This window comes from Gobius niger (genome assembly GCF_951799975.1).
Source record: "Gobius niger genome assembly, chromosome: 13".
NCBI classification, from domain to species: domain Eukaryota; kingdom Metazoa; phylum Chordata; class Actinopteri; order Gobiiformes; family Gobiidae; genus Gobius; species Gobius niger.
In genome coordinates, this window is record NC_136864.1 from 13,825,837 (window position 1) to 13,848,885 (window position 23,049).

The window sequence follows — 23,049 nt, forward strand, 5'->3', positions numbered from 1 at the left end:
TTAATAAATGGAATAAACTGAATTTGTGTTGGATATGAGAAGTAGCTCATTCCTGCAAATATGTGATGCAGAAAGTGTTGGAATACTGTTAAAGCAAAAACCTGAAAATATACCAATACATAAAAAGGTCAAAATTACAGACCATTTATTAGATATAAAAATGTTGATTACCATTTAGCAAAACTGATAATGTAAAAGGAAGAGATCTGCTACCATTTGTTTTTGTTTTGTTTTAAACCAAGGTCTGGTGCGTTTTATTAAAATGACACTAACTTCCTAAAGCTCTACCGTGCTAATTTTGCACAATATGAAAAAAATGAAACGGACTTTGGTTTCCTAGGCGAATATCATGATTCACTTTTATTAAAAGCATCATAGCTACAATTCATCATACATGATGTCTCCAAAAAACAAAACAAAAAGACACACACCAAAAAAAGAGGAAAAACATTTACATGGTATGTCTGTAAACTTCAAGGCTAGATAAGAATTTTGAGGTAATGCTCTTCAGCTTGCTGGCTAAAAGTAACAAAAAGTCCATTTTTCAAGAAAAGTAGCTAAGTAATAAAGGTACCTGATTATTTTAACTCTTAACGCCAGTGCATCAACAGGAACAGAGTGAGACAAAATTGATTGCAGAACGTATCTGTCATTTACAGTTTCTCTATTATACGACACTTGTGGTTATTCATATAGTGTGTCTGTGCATGTGTGGGCTGAGTGATGTTGGACATTCAAAAGCTGCCTTGTTATTGCTGTCTCAGCATCAGCAGAGAAGGGGCTGACAGTGAAGGTGACCCCCAGCGCTGTACAGTCAGCTCTGCCGCGAAGCCGCAGTAATCTGCTGCCGGGAGAGCAAGTGTAGTAGACCTGGCCACAGCGAATGCACTTCTAAATATCTGAACCACTCGAGGCGCTCGGGAATGGGCACGAAACAACTCAAGCACCCCCTGTGTGCTTTTCAAGTATTCCAAATGAACTCTGAAATATGTGTGTGCTGTGGGGCCAGGCCAGTGTCAGTGTGTTTGACTAGAGCAACAGTCTTAAGAGAACAAACGAGGGAGCAGCACTTGGTCTGAAACTATCGGCAAAAATGTGTCGCAAGAATAACAAAAACAACTTTCTTAATGTGGCAGCAAGTGGGAATTCGATCAGCTGATGTGCCTCGTTATATAAGAACCATCTACCTGAAGTGTCACTGCACTGGTCCATTCACAGGAACCCTCAGTAGGGGGCGCTGTCCGGGTCTGGAAGACCTGCCCATCTGCCAATCACAGCCAAAACAACAGCTCGTGTCTAAAGAGGGACTGGAGCAGGCAGTGGTTATACTGGGTTAAACAGTGTGGGACTGACAGTACTGGTTCACTCATACAGTCTAGAAAGAGTCTAAGAGGGTCATTAGTGTGTATGGGCGACTTCATGTAGGCAGTGAGTGAGACTGGCCTTATATAGCGGATATGTGAGAACTAAAAACACCTGCTCTGAAGTAGAACAGCGAAACCATTACATTTTTCCTTTGCAGCAGCTTTGCCAGACAGGTTAACTGGATAATAATGCCATTTGAGAAGCACTGATTCAAGAGACGCTGCCAGCAACAAACAATCCTGATAAAGTAGGAATCAAAACTAAAGAGAACCATGTTTTGAGAGTTGAACGCAGCAATAATATTAATAACAATATAATAATAATAGTACTAGTGGAACCGGGTGTGTCCTACTGACAGATGGGGAGAAAAGAGACGGCACAAAGGCCTCGACCAGAAAAATAGAAACAGTCTTTGAGTCTTTGAAGGAGCCAAGAGCGGCTGTGAGGATTTTCCCTGACTAAACTATCGCTCAGAGAGACTTTTAACACACCTCTGCCTCTCTGACGTATAGCAAATACACCTGGCCCAAAATACAAACTGAAAAGTCAACAACAATTTAAAGGAAAAACAACAAAAACAAAAAAAGTCAGTCGTTAATAGTTTGGATATTTCTGCTGGAGGCGTGTAAACGTGAAGAGGTCAGAGGTGAGGAAATGTCCAAGGCCAGATTCAGTTCATGTTCAGTCACTTTTGTCCTTCAGCGGGGACTCCGCTTCTTCCTCCTCTTCCTCGTCTTCCGCAGCCATTGTCCCGTCGTCTGGCAAAGACTCCTGGGTCGTGTCCAGTTCCTCTTCCTCCGCTCCTCCGTCCTTTTCCGATCTGTCCTTCTCATCGCTTTGGGAGTCCGAGGGCCCCGCGGTGCCCCCCAGTGCTCCGGCCATGGCAGTCTGCAGCTCGGCCAGTGTGGAGGCGGAGGGGAAGCCCGGCATGAGCCCGCCCAGACCCGGTGGCAGGAACATGGAAGGGTAGAGCAGTCCCGGGGCGACCGTGGAGAGCAGGAAGGGGTTGAAGGCCAGAGAGTTAGCAGACATACCGGCAGCGGCCAGCAGGGCGGCGGCGTCTCCGTTAAGGGAGACATCTGCTGCGGCAGACGCCTGAGCAGCTGCCTCTTCGGAGGATTTATCTGGATTCTCCACTGAAGATTTGCCATCACCTTCAACTTTCTTCTTCTTCTTTGCTTTCGGCTCACCGTCCTCTGCTCCCTCCTCGTCTTCCTCATCCTTCTGCTTGTCCTCACCCTCTGCCTCCTCGGACGTTCCGTTGGTGGTCGCAGACGCTGAAGCCGCAGACGGGCTGGAGGTGGCGGTAGCAGTGGCCGCCGCCGCCGCAGCAGCGAGGTTACCCCCGAACAGACCTCCTAGGCTGAACATGTTGGGCAGAGCGGCCATATTGGGCAGGCCACCCACCCCCGGCAGCATGAGGGGAAGCATGGAGGCTGCGGCGGCCGCCTGCTTGGGGTCAGTAGTGGGGAACGCCATGAGTCCAGCAGCCAACTGTAGGGACTGGAGGCTCTGGAGAGAAGACAGGTCCATCCCACCAAACAGACTGTTGAGCAGCAGAGGGTTGATGCCTCCTGAAAAACGAGGATAACCGTTAGTCCCCATGTCAATCTATTTCTATCAAGAGGTCAAGAAAAATCTAAAATTGATAACATAGATTCAACACTAAGGATATTCAGTCTCTCTCAAGTATCAGACTTTGCAGCTAATATTAGGAAGTTGTTTTGTACCTGCAGAGGTTGCTGCTGAGGCCAGTGAAGCCTGAGCCGCCTGAGCTGCTGCCACTTGAGCCGCTGCTGCCGCTTTGGCGATTTCAGACTTAGGTCGACGCCCCCTTCGACGCACCCCTTCCTCTCTCACCACCGGGCCGGTCAGGAGGCGGTCAAACATGGCTTCTGGGAGGAAACCCTGCGTATGACATTTTTCAGTTAGACATGATCCATTGTAGAATCTACGCAGGGAAATGAATGACAGATTAAGTACTTACCGACTGTTTGACAATGTCTGTCCAGTCAGGGGCAATAGAAAACTCTGGGTTCTCCAGGAGCCATCGGGACAGCTCCTTCATTGGGGGAGCCATAGCACCACCCATCTGCACAACACAACAATAAACAGTGAGTCACCAATACAAGGGTTGTGGAGATTGTTCTATAAGAAGTATGTTAGATTGTATACTACTACTGCAACTGCAGGATGTACTTGCCTTGCGTCCGTTGCGTCTGTTGACCACAGGCACTCTCTCTTCTCCTGTCAGGGTGTTGATGTCAATCTTGTTGGGGTTTCGACAGCGATGCCGCTTCTGCTTGGGCTTCGAGAACTGAGACAGCATCATTTCTGCATCGCTCTTCTGCAGCAAATCAAGACAAACATTATACATTAGCGCTCAATAAGTCAAAGGACATTAGGGAGGTGTTTAAAGTGAAGCAGGTCTTACTGGTGTGAATCCTGACATGTCCATAGCGAATGAAGGGTTCTGCCTGAGCCACTCTCCCAGGTCTTTGTTGGAGACTGCGGCCTCTTCATCGTCCAGGCTGCCCGAGGCCAGGGACCTGCCACTGGGGCTCTGGTCTGGGACAGTGATGGGTCTGTTGGCAGCCTCCACATTGGCCACCTTCACTGCCTCTGCCTCATCCTGTTACAAAATTAAACACAATGAGTAACATTTAAATAAAACTACAACAAATGAACTTGCACTTGAGAATTAGCAGCATCTGGAATTGTATTGCACGAAAACAAAAACAAAAAAAAGCGTAAAAATGTGTTTGTTCCACTCACCCCTGACGGCCTCTTGTTTCCCATAAACATCATATCCAGAGTCTCCACATTTTTCCTGCGCCCACGCCTCCTCCTCATCATCAGAGGGAGGTCCAAATCCAGAGACCCGTTGGCCCGGTGTCCTGCGGAAGTGGCCTGCAGCAGGTCCATCTGAGCCTTCAGGGAGGGGCTGAGGCCACTGGAGAAACCGGCCAATGAGGGAGAGGCTTCGTGGTGGTGGGACATACCCTGGAAAACAAGGAAGTGAGTTTAGGGATTTGATGGATCGGAAGACATAAAGGGATCTTTTGTGAAGGAGAATTATGATTGAAAACTTTAAAGTTACACAACACAAAGTGACCGTTTAATCTTGAAAAGTGCTTTGTAAGTGGATTGTCATTAGCATCACAAAGAGAGCAAAAACATAAACCATAATTGACCACTACAAACTCACAAAGAGGCCTCTTTTTCTATGGTGTGCCTTTGGTAAATAAGAGTAGATTGTACAACGCTTAAGACACACCTTGGTCAGGTCCATGGCCTGGTTCTGAGAGTCTGCGGACGCGTGACTCTCTCTGAGCTGAGCCACCATGTCCATCAGGTTGCGCCTCTTTGCCGCGCGCTCCGCCTCGATCTCAATCTTTCTCCTCCTCCGCCGCCTCTGTTTGGGCACACCCAGACCAAGAGCGCCCTCCTGCAGAGCACATTACAGACATTAGAGGTGTGTGGGATAAGTACGGGGCATTCATGTTCTGATTGCAAAAATGTAAAAAAAAAGAGGCTCCACAACAACAATAATAGGAGCTCCCATATAATTTTTGCGATTGTGTCATGTTTGGATCCAGCACGCAGCTTGTCCTGCTTTTGGAAGAGCGTGTCTTTTTCTATTTATCATTAATGTACTGGACACCAATGAGCAAAAACCTACATCTGAATAATAATGTCTCCATTAGCACGTTCAGACATACTAAACCATATATACTCCAGGGATCCTTGTAATGCTTCTCTTGCATGCTTTTAACACAACTCATTAACACTTAAAAAGCTACGACTAACAATGGACAATTTCTAATCAAATATTAATTATAAATGGCTGATTATACACAGTCATGTCAGAAATGTGCCGCTATATCGCTTCATCACTTTATGTTCAGTAATATTCAGTGCTATAGAGAATTATGTCCACATAAAACAGTAGCCACTCATGCTTAGTATCAACGAATATTTAAATATGTGGATTCTTCAAAATTCAGGCATAAGGAGAGGAATATTGCACACGAGATCATTTTGAAATTGATTGAATGATACACAAAATTATATATACCATTAATGAAAAGAAACCAAGAAAAAATCAGCAAAAACGCAGGTACAAATTTTCAATGTTGCCTTTCAAAAAAAGGGCATCTATCTGCACTGTAGATTTTTTTACAGCAGCAAACATTGACGTCAACATTCTTTGCCAAAATAAATCCTTCTTGAGAAGATTAAATAATATAGATGTTTGCGAGTTACACCTGAAACACAATCCACTTCAGCTCACTGCACTTACATGGACTTGTGGGGACAGCGTGACGTCCTCACTCCCGCTGTAGCCCGCGTGGAGGCCGGCCATCGCCAGCTCGGCCAGACTCCGCCTCTGCTCCGCCCCCGTGGTGATAGACGCCATTGAGACGGACCCACCGTGTCCAGGCAACAGGTTTCCGTGGAAGTCGAAGATGTGGCGTCTGTTCACGGGCCACTTCCCCTTCAGCACGGCCTCACAGATGTTGTCCATGCGGTTGATCATCACTCGATCCTACGGGGGGAAATTAGTCATGGTTGTTAAAAGGCCTGGTTACCGCTCTAATCCAGTCATAGTGAGGCTATTTATCTAGTTTATCCATCACAGCTATTAGAACTCTTTATTTGAGGGAAGACACAAAGCACAAAACATTTCAACAATGAGCATCAATGTAAATGTCTATTTCTATACAACAATAGTAATCTAGTATAGTCTGTCGTCATACCAGATATTTCAGTATTTCGAGTTTGTGTACAATTGCTTGTACACTATATATTTCTTGTTTCTCATTATCGATACTATATATTAGTATATTAGCCCCATGTCACTTTTTTGCAACACACTTTAAAGATGTTTGACATTTCTCCTCCTGCCGTCCAGTCTGTTCAGGCCAAAACATTTTGACAAAAAGTCCCAGCCCTGCCATATATTTTCTTGGTATTGGCACAGAGAAGTTTAAGTGTGAACCATGAGTCTCACCTTGGGCCAGAAGGAGAAGGCGAAGGTGCGGTCCTGTAAGACCTGCAGGGCCGAGGTCTCCGGGAGATCGTCCGGGCAGAAGCCGTCTCTGGTTTCATCTCGGACCGAGGTGCTCAACGACGCGATGCTCTCCTCATCAAAATTCTTCTGTTCAGAGGCCGCGCTCGCTGTAGAGGGACAGAGAAGGAAGTCACGTTGAAACTTAATTAAAAAAGGTTCCCAAATAGTCGTCGAGGGATAAAGCTCGTTTTAGTCTCTCGCCTCTGGAACTTGGACTCATTAAAACACTGCCAAGTCATGAGGGGGATCGGAAATAGGCCTGTGACTGAGTACGGGCCAAAATGAAAAGGCCTGGACAACTAGGGTGGCAATATAAAGACATTAGGAAGTGCTCAAGATGCCGTTTAAGGGCGTTTTACTCAAGCTATCCTTATTCTTGCAACCCTTTGGTTTGGAAAGAGTACACTTCCTCGAGCTCCTAATGCTGGATTGGAAAACCATGTGGAGATGGTGACCACAACAAAAGCCCTTCCTGGCAAAGCGCTCGCCATTGATTAAGCATTCAAACTGGCAGAAAGAGTTCATACCAGACTATAAAATAACCACTATTTTGTACAACACATTATATTTCATTGCATCTTACCTTCTGCCTGAGATGACTTTTCAGATTTATCATCTTCATCTATTCTCTCCTCTTCCTCCTCCTCTGGGCTCTTCTCTGGGTCAGCTGATTTTGGAGATTTAGGCGACTTGGGGTTGTCCTGTACCTCTGTCGCTTCCTCGTCGGCGGTCTTGATTTCAGATTGTGCTTTTGGAGAAGATGATGGCTGTTCCTTGATCTCCATTTGGTCCTTGAGAGCTTCATCAGGAGTCTTCTCGTCACATTTCTCTGGTGAAGACGCAGCTTTCTCCTCCTTGACCTCCGAAGTGTCCATTTGTTCGACTTCTTGCTCACTTTTAACCTCTGGTTTCACAGTGACCTCTTCCTTGACCTCTACTTGTATTTCAGTGGTCTCAGTTTCATCCTTTTCTCCCGTCTCCATTTTTACTTCATCTTTTACTTCATCCTTGACATCATCCTTGACATCATCCTTGACATCATCCTTGACATCATCCTTGACATCATCCTTGACATCATCCTTGACATCATCCTTGACATCATCCTTCACTTCAGCCTTTACTTCATCTACCGACAAATTCAGGGCCTGGCCCGCAGCATTTGCCGCCTTCGCCAGTTCGGCCGGAGAGAGGAGGGGCATGCTGCTGACCTCCAACACCGATTTAACGACATCTCCTTGGGCCGCTGTGGTAAATCCGGGCCCCCGCTGGCTGGCAAAACGCTGGTGCGTTTCCAAAAAGGACAAACCGGGATCGTTGAGTATGTGGTAATCCGTGCGGCTCACTCCGTGTTTAGCGGCTCCCAGGAGGAGGTCACGGTCGTGGCGGCCACAGTCCCACCACTCGGGCAGATCGGGAGAGGGCTGGCACAGCTTCAGTCGTTCTGAAAGTAGGGGATGAGGCAGGACTTGCTCTCTGATGCGGCGCAGAAGCTCAATGCGGTACAGGGTCCGAGAGGCGCGCTCCTCTGTGATGGGGTCAATGATCAGGCTGGGATCTGGCAGTTCTGATGGAAACAACAACATGTTTAGAGTATTGAAAACTAAACAACTAATATCCTTTTAAAACAATAACATTCCATTAAATTCGACCTCGCCTTAATCAATGAAGAAGTCGCCCTTCTTTTAAGAGTTTTGGCTAATTTTAAATCGTATTAAGATTGCAGTAGTCTTAGTTTTACTGTTTGCTACACTGTTCACCAAGTCACCTCCGTCATTCTTCATCCTGCAGACGCGTTTGCACATGGCGATGAAGGCGTAATAGTATTTCTCCAGGCTCTCGTCCGTCTTCTTGTCCAGTCTGGCGATGGCCCTGAACTGAGCCCAGTCAAACTTCTGTTTATCTGTGTCAAGGACGACTCCAAAAGTCGACACCACGCGATAGAAGTCTGCTTCCTCACGTCGCGTCCATCTACAATGAAAGAAATATAAACTTGAACGGTCTCATTCCAAAGATCTAAGATTACATTTTAAAGAGTTACAACAGGCGGACAAACTTTACCTCTGCCTCCTCTCGTAGTACATCGCTCCGTCGGCCATCAGCGGACTGGCGGCCAACACCGGCGACGCCTCCGCCATGAACTGCGGTCCTTTGGCGAAGTAAGCCCCTCCTTTGGTCAGATACGCGTTCCCGTCCGCCATGAAGACCGCCGCGCCATCTTGAAGGTACGCTGTGGCCCCTCCCGCTGCCTCGGTTACCATGGAAATCGACGGCATGAAGTCGCGGCGGCGTCTCCTCCTGCCGTCCGGTCTGTTCAGGGCTTCCTGACGTAGTTGCTCGCGACGGTTGGAGCGCTGGTAGGCCGTGATGAGGCGGCGCAGGCGGGCCGTGAGGGCAGAAGCCGCGGGCCAGTAGAGCTTCTCATTGGGTCCGGACGCTCGACTTCCTGAAGCAATGACTTGGCCGTTCTCGTCACATTTAGCTGCAGAGGAGAGAGGATGAAGTATTTTATTTCAAGGGTTTCCAAACTTCTTTCCCTCACGCGATACAAATACGAAAGCGTCACTTTATGCAGTGGAGAATTTGGGATTTAGGCAGAGAAAACCCCAGGTTATCAGTGACAAAGGTTGGGTTTATTTTGTAATGATGGCCTTGTGCTGGCCGTAGTAGTTTATTTGAAGAACTGGGTGTGAGTATGTTCAAATGTGTTCAGTCTGTGCAGTATTCAGTGCTCTTTTTAGCGGGTTTACCTTCAGCTTCCCCATCGGCGGTGTCATCCAGAGGAGAGTTGGTGAAGTCGTCCATGTCGTCCTTAAAAGGCATTCGCAAAGGTTTGTACTCTGGGTCCTCATCCTCACTGTGAAACAGAAAAACATGAATGAGCTTTCGTAATGCTACAGACAAATCTAAAAACATCCTGTTATAGTAAAGTCAATAAAAATAAATTCAATATGAATGTATTTAGTTTCAAGTAAAAAACTACTAGTGTTGAAACTAGTACTAAAATTAGGCTACAAGTCTCTTTAAATTTGATAAGATCCTAAATAGCCAAGTAGAGACAATCTCTTATAGATCAGATTTTTAGGCATTCTTTCCTAGCAAATTGGAGATACTTGCTCATTGGATAAAACAAAACTTGCAACATATTGTGCTGCCCTATTGCTACTCGAACCCACTTCTAAACTGTGCAGCATAAAAAGGTCATTTGGACAGAGTTAAAATTCTCCCTTGGCTTCTCCAAATCTGGCCAAAGCCAAAAGTAGCAGTGACAGAAGTGGACAGTGACGGGCGCCCTCTTACCCCTCGACGCCATCTGCCATCATGTCAGTGCCCCTCTGCTCGGCCGCGATCGCCTTGGCGTCTGGCATGCCCACTCGCTCACAGAAGCACAGCGCCGGGTCTGCTCGCATCGAGTTGTACTTCTCGTAGCCTGGAGACGAAGAGACAAGAGACGAGAGTGTGAAGTGGAATCGGGCACTGGCCGAGTTGTTTCGCGTACGTATGGGCAATGTTGTGGCCATTTGTAAAGCGTACAGTGCTTGAGATTTTAGAAGGATTTGGTAATGTAGAGGAGGAGGAGACAGGGGAAGGACGGCATTTTCCTGTGGCTACAGTGTTATATGAAACATAGGCCACATTGAGACAGGAGAAGGTTGTTTGTGCCAATTTAAACAGTTGACCTATTTGCTTTTGTAAAAGGGTGGATTTGTTTTCGCATTTCCAATTTTAGGAATGCAATTTTATTTTTATTTTTTTATCAAGCTGCAGTGAATCCTAAACTGCATGGCGTCTCAATAGCCAAAAGAAACTACCATTTTTAGGGCGCTCAGTAATAGATGTCAGTGTCAGATCATTTTTCATATCATAACGCACACTGCTGACGGCAAAGTCTTAGAGGAGAGAGGAGACTGTGGAAAAGTTGTGCCTCGACAGAAGTGGTGCACGGATGCGCAGACACCCTGGGCATCCATATTAAAATGAAGGGATAGACAAAAACAGTGGCAGAAGGGCAGACCCCAGGAGCCAGCTGCTGACAGGCTCAGAGTTTGTGTGTGTGTGTGTGTGTATAGAGTTGCCAGCATGATGCACGTGCACGTCAAGAGTGCGCGTCGAGCGGAGAGAGGGAGCCTGCAGGTGCTCATTTGTGTCGGGGCGAGAGAGTGGAAGGGGGAGATGGAAGGGATAGGGAGGAGGAGCGAGAGGGAAGTGTCATGGCGTCCATGTGAGTGAGCTAGTGGGTGTTTGTCCGTTGGAGGCATTCAGGCAGAACAGATTAGACTGTGCAGGTCCTACTGAGAAATCGGGCAAAAGAGGGAGGGAAGGAAAAGGGGAAGATATGGGAGGCATGGAAAGAAAATGGGTGGAAGAGATGAGAATAAAGCAAGAAAATCCATAAAAATATAGAAGTAATAAATACTGTAATGAGGAGGCAAGAAGATTCAAAAATACAAAGGCTGCCGATTTGCAGAAATATACAGTAAAGGGAGTATGGTAAAAATGTGCTGGTGATTATGTGGGAGAAGATTGGACAAGAGCTCAAAAATAGCATTTGCTTGAGAGTACTATGGATTAAACTGCAATGTTGCTCGGTTTAGCATTGGTCGCGTTGTAGGAAAAATAATGAATAACTGGAGGACTGACGAGGGAAAAAAGTTAAAAAAGAAGAGGAAGGAAAGGATGAGACGGTGAAAGCGGAAATGCAAAATGCTTTTTGGGGCCCACAATGAAGGGAAATTATGACAGTGGCTGCGGGTAATGGGAAAAACAGAAGAGTGGACAAGGAGGGGGTTTGTCATAAAAGTCGACAGAAAATGACAGGGCGAGAGAGGGAGCGGAAAAAGAGGAGTGCCGCCATAACATGACCACATCAGCGTCTCTTTAACCTTCTTCCTCTCCATCACATTTCAATTAGGAGAGATAGGACGCATTGTTCCTAACCTCTTCTGTCGCCGGCTCACAGCGCTCCCAGCCCGAAGCCAAACGTTAATCATCGAGCCCTTTATAGGCCATAACTCTTGTGCCTGCCGTGGTGCTGTGTGTCTGCATACAAGGCACTGGTGTGTGCGTGTGTGCCTACCTCAAGGGCCTCCCAAGTGAATGCGGATTATGATTAACTATGGGTGAGCCCCTTTTTGTATTCGTCGCCCCGTATATGTGTGTGCGCATCCTAATTGAATCATAGAGAGTGGCATTGATGGAAAAATTATGACAATTAGGCCAAATTAATATGAATGAGGGTCTTCATCCACAGCCCACATGACACCCATCCCATCGGCCTGTCACCCAACGTCATGTTTAGAGTTGGCACCCAAAGGTGGGCCAGGACAGGGGGATTTAAGAAACTAATTTTGAAAGCAGGCATGTTAAACGTGAGAGCAGATTTCCAAAAATTAACACCTGTAACAAACTCCAAAAGAGCACAGGCGCGCGCACAAACACGGGCAAAACGTCAGTAGCCATCAATCAACAACGCCGCCGCACGCTGAGCTTCCCAGCTGCGTACCAGAGTTACCACGGAAACACCAATCAACCGGTGGCAGCGGCTGAAAGTGGGCGGGACTTGTTTGTGTGTTTAGAGGAGCGTGTGAGAGACGGGAGCCGCTGGGGGTGCTGACAGGTTATAGCTCTGCAGTGATGGTGATTTACAACAGAGCGGGATAACTAAGGCTGGAATTGGACAGAGATTGTGTTAAGCCTGATGCAGACAAAGTTAGTTTTTGTTGTTTGTGGTTTCTCAAGTTAGGGCTATAAAGGGTGACTAATGCTGATGAATTACACTCAAAAGAAATAGCTGAATTATGCAACTTCTTTGACCATTAAGAAGTTTGTAGGTATTATTATTTTTTATTTATTCTTTTTGACACAACCTCGGCAGTAGTAAAAACTATTGAGCTCTACAAAAGTCGTCAATGATGAATATCATTTAAGGCGCACTGTGGAATTGGAGATTCATGGATCCACATGTTTTATTGGCACTGGGTTTGTCTACATTCATGTTCACCTTGGATTGAAATCACTACATTCAGCCAATTTTGCCAGAGTCGTCCGCTCAAATTTAGGTTAAAAAAAGCCAATATGATTGTACAGTAGATACACAACCGCTCAAAAGTTTGGGATCAAAATGTTTTGTGTCTTTTTTCAAGGATAACATTAAATTAATCAGAAATAAAGTCCAGACATTGTCAATGTTGTGAGGAAACTTGGTGAAAATTGGTGTGCAGAGGCGCATTTCTGGGAACCATTGCTCTAGTGTTCTAATGATACATTGCGTTAGCTAATCGTGTTATATGGGAATTGATAAGAAAACCCTTGTGCAATTGTGCTAGCACTGCTGAAAACGGTTGTGCTGATTGGAGAAACTACAGAACTCGCCTGGGTGACCCCAAACCTTTGACCGGTCATGTAAATATACACAAGCAATGACAAACCCTATTGAGGAATGTATTTTCCTGAGCAATTTAAGTGGCTTATACACCAAGCTTTTTACAATTAGATACATTCTCAGCACAGCAGTCATTTGAGAGGCAGACAATTATGCAATCACAATAGTTTTCCCAGTGTTACAGCATTTCCTACCAGTCAAAGTGACAGTTTACTTGCTTTGAGGTTAGATACGACTGCCAAGGATAGAAAATGCTAATGAGCCTTGGCGACAAATGCCATTGTGTGTGACACGAGATCATAAAACACATTGACCTTATTAAATAAACATAAAACAGTCTGCTGATGCGCAGTGAAGTTCGGCAGATCCGTGCACAGTGCTTACCGTGTTTGAAAACGCCGATGAGAAGGGACTTGTCGGCCTCGATGTCCCACCAGTCTGCAGGGACCTCGGCGTGGAGCGGCTGAGGAATCCAGATGTCCAACTCACTGTGGGCACAACACACAGGGGGCTGATTAGAGCGGTTTTGGAGGATGCAAAAGAGAGGGAAGTCTTAAAATATACAAGATGCAGATTGCAGACTGAGGTAGGAAAATTGCTTGGTGAAAAAGTTCCTAAATTAACCTTGAACATGTTTAAGTTTTACCGAACACGGCGGTGAATTAAACTCTAAGGTCTGCAATGAGGTTATTTCAGCAAACCCCACTGCTTACTTTTCTAAGCGGGAAAGCAGACAATAAATTTGAAAACTTTACCAAGACAAAAACCTTGGCGGAGCTGTGAAGTTTAAGTCTGAGAATCCGGTTAAAAAGGGTATTGTTGAACATGTTAATTCACCAGATTGGAAATTTCAGACTAATTTAGCGTTTTGGAAAGTAGTAAATCCCCCATTATGAAAAGGTGTTTGCAGCTAGTTACTGGGAGAAATCACACAATAGAGGCAGATAGACTGAGGGTGACAGAAGAGGAGAAGGACCAGGGAAATGGCCCCTTATCTCGGCAAACAGCAGCATGCCCGGCCTTGGCACCGCATCGACAGACTGGCATGCTAAATCCCTCTGGCATATGTTGGCACGGCGGCAACCCGTATGCTCACGTCTGGCACGCGCATACACACACACACACACGGGCGCACACACGCACTCAGGGGCCTGTCACAGTAGCCATCGGCCGGGGGAGGGGGGGGGGACAGGCTGGGGTAGATCAGCATGAAGTGCACGTGCAGCACATTATAAATGCATTCACATCTGGGTGAAAGGGTGGAGCGCGGGGGATGGGGGACCTTAAAGATGAAGCTGAAGTGCACTGCGGAAGAAAAAAAAGAAGAAAAAAAAAGGAGAAGTGCGATGGACAGATGGCAAGAAAGTGCAGAGCAAGTGAGGGAAAGGTGGAGCAAAGGAGCAGTCGCCGCAAGATCAAGGAAACACCCAGGAGAGAGTACAGTTCGGACAGCTCTGATGGGCCGTGTGCAAAATGCAAATGAGTCAAGCTTGTCAAAATGTGGGGAAAAAATAAAATAAAAAATAGACTAAATGGGTCAAAACTGCAATAAAAAGCCAGTTCCCATGGTGCTGTCAAACAGTGCTGTGTGTTGTGTCTGTCAGAATAAGAGAATCGCTGCCAATAAGGCCAGTGGAGCAGACCAAAATACAACCCACTAATAATTTATGACATTCATTGAAGTATCCATCTTTCCCCATTACGCCCGGTCATGACACATCCACATGAAGGCACTTTTATTAGACTTTCATCAGCTATCATTTAACACTCAAATTAAGAGAAGAGAGTGAGAAGAGAGTCCAAGAGAAAAGCAATGTCTGTGCCCAAGAAGAACCCATTGTTTAGTACAAAGAAGCAACAGGTAGACGAGGATAAATTGAGTCTAATCATCAACAAAATGAATCCCATCATCAGGTAATTTTGACTTAATAATGTAGTTTTTTTTTTGCAAGCACCAACCTGGACTCCGCTCCTTCCAAGATGCGCTCGGCCATATCTCCAATCACTTCCTGTCTTAAATAGTACAGCATCCTCACACGGAGCAGCACCCTGAAAAAGAGGAAGTAAAGTTTCAATGAGTATCACTGTGTTCCCAAGCGCTCAAAAAGGTCAGACACTTGGCACTCGCTTAGGACAGAAATATGGCACACAACATACGAGTCAGCTCTGATCTTGTGACATTGGATATAACGCGGAGATCTGCTTTATCTGTAAACATTTGTCACCACATTAGTCACCAGGATTTAATGCCAATAACTCTCGAGGAGCGGAGGCGCGGAGGGGGTTGGCCGGAGAAGGGAGGGGACGGGCGGTAGGAGGAGGAGCAGGCAATAAAAAGGACAGACAGAGCCGCGGTGGAAAAGAGGGACAAAAAGTTTGGAGAGGCAGCGAAAAAGACGAGGGGGAAGGGGGGAGTTAGACAACAAGCCATTTGCAACTCATTCTGGTGTCGGGCGTTTGTGCTTGAATGGCATCACAAGTTTAGTGGGTGCGTGCGCGTTTTGCTGGCAGCCTGTGTGTGCTCATCCATCAATGTGCCAGGCCTGATTAGCCACACAACGCAGTGCTCCAGCCTAGCAGATGGCACCACATAATCACCCCCGAGTGTGTGTATGTGTGCTCGCGAGCGTCTTTCACCCACTTCCAACAGGTCTGCCAGCAGCGCACCTGGCCTGGCACGCCGCCACTCACTACGTACACAAACAAACAAACTCTCGCTCCTCAAGGAAAAAGAAGGAAAAAAAAAGAAGGTGGGAATTGAATCTGGAGGGCAAATCTCCCCGACAACAGCGCTGACCACAGTCTCAAATCTGAAGAGAATTAAGTGGCTAGTCTGTCCATATGGATATGGCACACACATGCTAATAATCCCTCAAGAAGTGTAGCAAAAAACCTTTCTGTTAAAAGAATTCAAGCTAAATGCCGCTTTCTCACATGTGGCACAATGGCATGAACGCTGAACCCTGTTCCAGCCTCTGTGTCAAGAGATTGACTCCCAAAAAAAAAAAAACACTTTCGTGTTATCCGATTATCTCAATATGGACTCTCGAAAAACAATTATTTTGCGTGAATCCTCTTGAAAACTTCCTTGCTTTATGGAACGAATAGAAAGCTGCGAAAGCTGCCCCAGTAGCCCACATGTGGAGCGTGATTGACACCTCACTCACCTGCTGTTGGCATCAAAAAGAGCCCAATTTCTACGTGTGTTTAAATAATTCAAATCATTCATAATTGATCAAAAAGCAGAGGGATTTTGAAGTAATTGAGGTAACTGATGAGTGGAGTTTCGAAATATTGTACCCTTTACAACAATAAGGGCTTAGGAGTTTGTTTATAGGAACATATTTACATCAAAATATAAATGTGTAATTGTAAAAGCCCTACTTGTTGCAGTGGTGTTTCAGGTGTCTTTTGTAGCTGTCCTCCTGCAGTAAGTGGTCCGGATTGCAGCTGGCCAGCCACGCAGCGCGGGGCATCTGTGTGGCAGGGGCAGGGAGCTTCCCCTTTTTGCCCTTTCTGCCACGAGGGACAGGGGTAGAGAGACCTGGAGAGAGACACAGGAGATTCACTTAGTGTAATTATAGAGGGGCGTAGTCACCAACAGGGCGAATGCTTCAGGGCAGGTGTGCTGCAATATTCCCACTCCCATGGGTTCAAATATATTCAAAGTAACACTTACAATTTATAACATTCCTAAAAGTTAAAAGGCAATTGGAATGGATAACCCACTTTATCAATGAAGTTACACTAAACAGTGACAGGAACGTGTAACTTACCTGAATGGTTGGTCAGTGTTTTGGTCGACCCGTCTTCGCTCGGGGTGATAAGGTCCCAGATGAAACTTTTGATATTCTCGTCGCCGCGGTAATGCAGCAGGCAGTAAGCCAAAAGCGCCCGACAGATGGTTTCCACATCGGACACCTGCAGGGGGCGCTTGAAGCGACCGTGAGACAGTATGTCCCCCCACCGTCCCCATCTGAGGAGAGAGACGGCCCGTCAGTGCACCATCACAACCAATGATAGTAGAAGTACAATATTACTCCCGTAATAATAATAATAAAGCCTGAATTACATTAGCACTTATTCACATTGACCATTAGTGCAGGGAGTGCAGGTTTACAGTCGTTTAGAGGAAAAGCTGGATCGAAATTCGTTATTTTTTTCTGCCCGAGACCCACCACAACAAACCTACATGCACTGGCCTCGTACATGTTTTCAGTCTGGTGATTTAAGCGTTAGTGGCAGCCTAACCAGTGCCACCCAGTCTGAGGCGGCTCACGGCCAACCCCCTTACACATCACACCGACGGGAGTAAACAGCCCTAAAGGCTAATGACACAGTGGACGGCGTCAGAATCGAACGCTGCATCCGCCTAATTTTTTCCTATCACAGACTGCGCAACCTACTTCCTGGGAGATTGTTGAAGCGTTCCTGGTTTGGCCTCAAAATGGTGGGAAGCGAGAATATGGATGATGGGAAAAGACAACAGAGCAGTGGGCAGAGGGGACAGCCCGAGTCAGACAGGGTGTTTTTGTGTCCTACAGCCTCAGGCCACAAGACTAGACTGGAACAATAACAACGCTGACATCTCACTAGCACCACTGTTCTGCCCCGCTCACAGACTCAGCCAGCCAGCCATGAAAAAGGGACGGCTCGCTCTGTAATCAACAGCCTCGGTGAGCAAGCAGTGAACTGGGGCTATGTGGAAAGGACCGCCATTGCCCTGTATTACTCTGAATAAGAGTATTTACATTTGTGATATATAGGTCACAATAAATAACTTTTTAAAATCTATAAAATGGTGCCAATTTTCATATAGATACTGCCACATTCACCTTGGTCTGTTCCAATCCTGGATACATTTAGCTTTAGGCCAATTCAACTAGCAAGTCAATGCAACCATAAAGGCAGTCGCTTCTGTATTGCCCAATATCATAAAGGCAAGATACATTAGAGCAGTGGCATTAAATTTGATGTTTTTTGATTGAAAACGGCATGTTTTAATGGAATTAGGCCAAATGAAGCATTAAAAAAACAAACATCATTACCTAACCGCTTAACCCCCGCCTCAACCAAGTGTAGTCTCCAGTTTACCTTTATTCAAATCTAATAGCTTCTCCGCTAGAGCTCACAGCCTCTAGGCCAGAGTAAGGCCTCATTTGAAAGCCAAGACTAAGACCTGCTCCTTGCAAGTTGCCCCAGCGGCATCGAGGGATTGTTGCTTCTTCTTATATTTTTGTCGCTCTATTGTTGCTTTTTTTGTTGTATTTTCATCCCCGTTTTTGTCGCCGTTTTGATGCTTTTTTCCCATGCTGTGTTTTAATGGTTTTATCTCTTTCTGTGAAGCACTTTGGTCCTCCCGCTTTTAGATCTGGGTAAAGCCGAACTGGAGAAAAAGTGCTCGGTTCCGGAGGTTAAATGATCATAAATGCTAAGTATATTTTACAGAAGGGGGTTTCAAGTTGTCTGTCGAGTGATTTTGGGGGTCACGGCATGAAAAGTTTGGGAGACTTTTAGAGACTTTTAGAGAACCAAATATATATTGATTTGAACATATAAACGGCTTTATAACAAGGCAGTTAACTTGGTAATTAACATGTAACAGGAGGCTCAGGTTTTAAGTGGTAAAAACACTTTGAAAGCCTACGATAAAGTGTTTAAAAAAAAGGAAAAGGTGTACAAGAGACAATGAAACACTGAGGCCAGGCTGGAGAAAATGTTGAGGTCCCTTTCGTAGAAAAAGTCATAGATTAAGAATCCTAGAGTTTATGTTGGGTGTTCAGATTGTAGATAGAGAGTGGGAGAGAGGGAAATATGGGTATCTGCGGGAAGAGCTGGAGGCCTAAAGAAGAAGATACCGAGGCCGTAAGATGTTGTATCTCATTACTGACCCATAGACGAGCAGGTTCTTCTCCACTCTGAAGCACTCCGAGCGCGGGTACCCCTGGGCTTTGTCTTGGGGCCTGCGCGGTTTGGACGTGGGTTTGCTGGGCTCGTCTTCGTCGCTCTCCAATTCTGAAAACTCCAGCATCTCGTCCTCCTTGACGCTGCTGTAGTGCCGCGTCTGCTTCCTCACTCGTGGCGTGTCAATCACCAGGGTATTCTAGAGAGAAAAACACAATCGAAATGTCAATATGCTTTGCTTTTTTTGTTTTGGAATACATTTTTAAACTTTTGTGGTTTATGTTTAGGGCCACCTGCTGGGAAACTACAGATGGAGTCAAATCCATCGGCTAATGCGTCGTCTGTCTTGAACAATATGCAAAACACCTTCTGGTTAGCTTCTACTAAGATGCTCATTTGTACATTTCCTGCTTGCTTGGTTTCTCCTGACGCGAGACCCAGGAAAAACATGACATCTTTGCTACAAATCTCCGTAATTGGATATTTGGCCCCTTGTTTCATTTGCGATGCTGAGAAAATTGCCGCCCAGCTCGGATATAAAGTGGCATTAATTATGTTGTCTAATGAAATACATTTTTTTTTATTGCATTAATTTGATCTTTTTCTCCTTCTGCGCACAATCCCCCATTAATATGCGCAAACATGGCGGTAGTTAGTTCCACAATTATCACAGGGAGACGCAGTCATTTTCATTTTAACTTCACAACATCACACAATAAGAAAATCCCGGGGGAGCTGCCTTGAGTGGAGCGTATTCAGCCTCGTCGCTGGATTAAGTGTTCCAGTGGAGGGCCCTCCAAAGAGAGGCAGCCACAGAGCAGACAGAAAAATCGAGCCGGGAATAAAAGGAGAAAGGGGGGGTGAGCTAAACAGCGAGCATATAGATAGACTGAAAATAAGAGTCCCCCGTTAGCAGTAGTGTATGTGTACAATGCACTGCCTTAGCTCATGTTTTCATATGGGCTTTTTTTCCTCCGCTAGGCCTAAGTGATATCTCTGTACCCTCCAGGCATCTGCGCTCTGTTAAGTGGAGCTAAGCAGCTTACTCGCGCGCTCAAACACACACGCGAGAGCAAGGAAACATGGGTAATTAAGGAAGAGAGGAGATTCCCAACTGTCAATATTAATCTCTCCCTCTCTCGCTCTCTCTCTCCACATAACCCGGCGCTCCGCTTCCTGGTCGCCGCTTCCTTTTCACAGTCACTAGCGGTGACTAAATACCACTGATAGTAGAGGGTGCGGAGGGGGACCACCACCAGCTGTGTGTGTCGTAGGATTTATAAGAGCAGCAGGTGTACGCTGTGTGGGCTGTAAATATACATTTCTCTTTTCACACAAGCGCAAGCCAAATTTAGATCTTTAGAGCGAAGAAACGAGTATTTTGTGTGAGAGCAGCCCGAGCAATCAAGAAACACTTAATTAATTTGCACAATGAAGGAAAATGTACAGTGATCGATGCTTAGAAGCCGATAGAACAACTACATGAGCCATCAAACTACCTCATAATGCCGATGTCTAATTTTATCTTGACCATATGATTTCAAAGTGGGGGCAATTACTGTATAGACTAATGGAAAGCATGTACCTTATTGAGACGACTTTCAACATTTGAGCTCCATCTACTACACGAGTGGCCAGGGCAACACACTGGACCGATAAATGTAAAACGCAAAACTATAGAAATATAATGGCTTTAGCGCTTTGACATTTCCAGCCTTTCACATGTGAATGAGAGCCGCCTATGGAGCTTACCCTTCCGTTCATGGCATCAAGGTCCAGTTCCGCCTTTTTCGCCCATTTTTGCCAGAAATCTGGGTCCTCCAGGGAAATATCAGTTCTGTTTCCAGTTGCAACAAAGCTGGCCTGTTCACACAAGATAACAAAATAAGAACACTTCAAAATCACAGCGGTGGCTTTCTTTCCCCTCCAAGTTTGGATTTGACCTTGGCAAAGGTGGAGCCCTTGCCCTCCGACTCGATGGTGATGGTGTGAGTGCGCCTCTGCAGAATTTGGTCGATGTCTTCTTCACAAAACTTGGATCCTTCGTCCTCCTCGTCCATAAGAGCGCCGTAGGCACCTTTCCTCAGCAGGTCCTCCACCTCCTTCTTCGACAACTGCTGGACCTGCAGTAAACCAAGGAAATATGCATTTAGTGGATGATAAAAAAAAAAAAAATGAATCCAAAATAGACACACGGAAAAAGCGCGGTATCTGCAATGCATCATTTTGAATGTAGTGTCACGAAAGGTTTACAGGTAGTTAATGACAAATATGAAATGTGAAGTAGAAAATCTGATAATTGTAGTGGCTAAAAACTGTGGTTCAGGTGGTACACTTGCCTCTTCAGGTGTTTCTCCTGCTCCTCAGCAAATCTAGTTTTGGTGTAATATTGAGACGATTTATCCTATTGTTTAGAACCACTTTGTGTGAAAAGTTTGACCCCCACTGTTCTATTGTATGAAAATTGCCTATTGTTCTGTATTCAATAGCGGCAGTGTGCGCGCCTCCATCTTACCCCACTGTTGGCGTTCTCGCGGCCGCTCATGCTCTGCAGCACGGCCTTGTCGAGCCCCAGCTTCAGACTGGCCTTGTCGAACATCTCCCTCTCGTAGCTGTTTCTGGTGATGAGACGATAGATCTTCACCGCCTTCGACTGTCCGATACGGTGACACCTGGCCTGGGCCTGAGGCAAAACCATTACACACAGTTATAAAAGGCACCGAGACGTGGAAAAAAAAGGGGTGGAAAATACTGCTCACAGCCGTGTAACTCAAGAAGAGTTATGTGCGCGGAATCCACTGTTAGCAAAGATCATTTAGGAAACAGATGGAGAAAGTGCTCGACTAAACATACGCCCATACCGTCCTTCGATTATTGCAGTTAAATTAAATGTGTTCACAAAGAGTAAAAGTTACAACTACGTTCACATGCATGCCTCATAATTACATGTAATTAAACTTTATCTAACCAAATTAAGCAGTAATTTAGTATATCATTTAATTTTCCGCCTACCTATATATATATATATAGAACCGTTTTATCAATTGCAAATGTGGAAGTAAGAGTCTAATAAATCAATGCATTTCCCGAAGCTCTGCCCAGATTCACATCACCTTCCGACAAAGCTGTACATCGCCTGAAGCATGCATATACATTCATTCGATCCATTCAAAGATCCTCAAACTGACAATGGCCGCTCCGAATGCATTAGGAGTTTTTACCTGCAGGTCGTTCTGTGGGTTCCAGTCGGAGTCAAAGATGATACAGGTGTCTGCAGCCGTGAGGTTGATGCCCAACCCTCCGGCCCTCGTGCACAGCAGGAACACGAATCGATCAGAGTCCGGTCGAGAGAAACGGTCGATCGCCGCCTGACGGAGGTTTCCACGAACTCTGCCGTCGATCCTCTCATACGGGTATCTAGGACAAGAGTTCACAGCATAAACCATCAAAGTCAATCAACTGTACAGACGAGAAAGAGATGGTTACATTGCGTGAACATTTTGAAAAGAAATTGACTATTTGTAGCTGGCTGATCATTTAGGTAAAGGGATAGACCATTTTAACCACAGCTATAAATGCAGAAAGCTATAACTGCACTGAAGTTACCGTCTCTGGATGAGGTAGTCCTCCAAGATGTCGAGGCAGCGGACCATCTGGCTGAAAACGAGGACCCTGTGCCCCCCAGCCTTCAGCTTGGGTAGGAGTTTGTCGATGAGCACCAGTTTACCAGCCGCTTGGATCATGGCCTGGAGAGCCATCTCTGGCATGTCCACGCTGTGAGCCTCCCTGAAGTCCTCCACAATTTTCTCTTCAGCTCCTGAGCACATAATATTACCGCATGTCAGCGATGTTATACAATATGAATGTTTGCGTGCGTCATTAGGACTGCCATTACGCTGACCGGAATGTCATTTGTTCTGCTTTTAATAAGATATTGAATAGGAAGGAGTAGTTTTGGAAATGCCCGCAATTTGGTCATAGCTTAACTCTCTAAATTTAGTAGACCTTGCAATTCACGCTGCTTCTAATCCATTGCTATATTTACCCACATATTTCAGCTTAAACCTTGTGAATTTAGAAAGCTCATGAGACTGCATATGTACCGTTGATGAGGTAGGGGTGGTTGCAGCACTTCCTCAGCTCCATCATTGTGTTGAGCAGATTTGGGACGTTGGCGCTCCCTCCTCCTCCACCGCCGCCTGCTGCTCCTCCTTTGGACAGGAAGGAAAAGTTCTTCTCCAGAATGGCCCGATAGTACTTCTTCTGGATGTTGGTGAGCTCAACCTGCAACAATAGATCATTCCCTTAAAGACTGAGGACTGAGGAG

At 45.8% G+C, this 23,049-nt stretch overlaps 1 protein-coding gene across 1 annotated transcript in view; it reads right to left on the reverse strand.

The window, feature by feature from the left end:
• Window positions 1-383: 383 nt before the first annotated feature.
• Window positions 384-23,049, reverse strand: part of chd7 (chromodomain helicase DNA binding protein 7) — a 67,404-nt gene continuing 44,738 nt past the window's right edge. The window contains exons 17-41 of the mRNA XM_079569042.1: window positions 22,826-23,006; window positions 22,329-22,539; window positions 21,944-22,139; window positions 21,238-21,405; window positions 20,666-20,845; window positions 20,475-20,585; window positions 18,710-18,921; window positions 16,595-16,794; window positions 16,203-16,362; window positions 14,778-14,867; window positions 13,203-13,306; window positions 9,737-9,866; window positions 9,187-9,293; window positions 8,498-8,918; window positions 8,205-8,407; window positions 7,023-8,003; window positions 6,380-6,546; window positions 5,669-5,914; window positions 4,643-4,813; window positions 4,141-4,368; window positions 3,800-3,997; window positions 3,569-3,712; window positions 3,353-3,457; window positions 3,096-3,273; window positions 384-2,939 (exon numbers count right to left, since the gene is read on the reverse strand). Coding sequence (XP_079425168.1) covers window positions 2,047-2,939; window positions 3,096-3,273; window positions 3,353-3,457; window positions 3,569-3,712; window positions 3,800-3,997; window positions 4,141-4,368; window positions 4,643-4,813; window positions 5,669-5,914; window positions 6,380-6,546; window positions 7,023-8,003; window positions 8,205-8,407; window positions 8,498-8,918; window positions 9,187-9,293; window positions 9,737-9,866; window positions 13,203-13,306; window positions 14,778-14,867; window positions 16,203-16,362; window positions 16,595-16,794; window positions 18,710-18,921; window positions 20,475-20,585; window positions 20,666-20,845; window positions 21,238-21,405; window positions 21,944-22,139; window positions 22,329-22,539; window positions 22,826-23,006 — 5,985 coding nt within the window. The 3' untranslated portion in view covers window positions 384-2,046. The remainder of the gene's footprint in view (window positions 2,940-3,095; window positions 3,274-3,352; window positions 3,458-3,568; window positions 3,713-3,799; window positions 3,998-4,140; window positions 4,369-4,642; window positions 4,814-5,668; window positions 5,915-6,379; window positions 6,547-7,022; window positions 8,004-8,204; window positions 8,408-8,497; window positions 8,919-9,186; window positions 9,294-9,736; window positions 9,867-13,202; window positions 13,307-14,777; window positions 14,868-16,202; window positions 16,363-16,594; window positions 16,795-18,709; window positions 18,922-20,474; window positions 20,586-20,665; window positions 20,846-21,237; window positions 21,406-21,943; window positions 22,140-22,328; window positions 22,540-22,825; window positions 23,007-23,049) is intronic.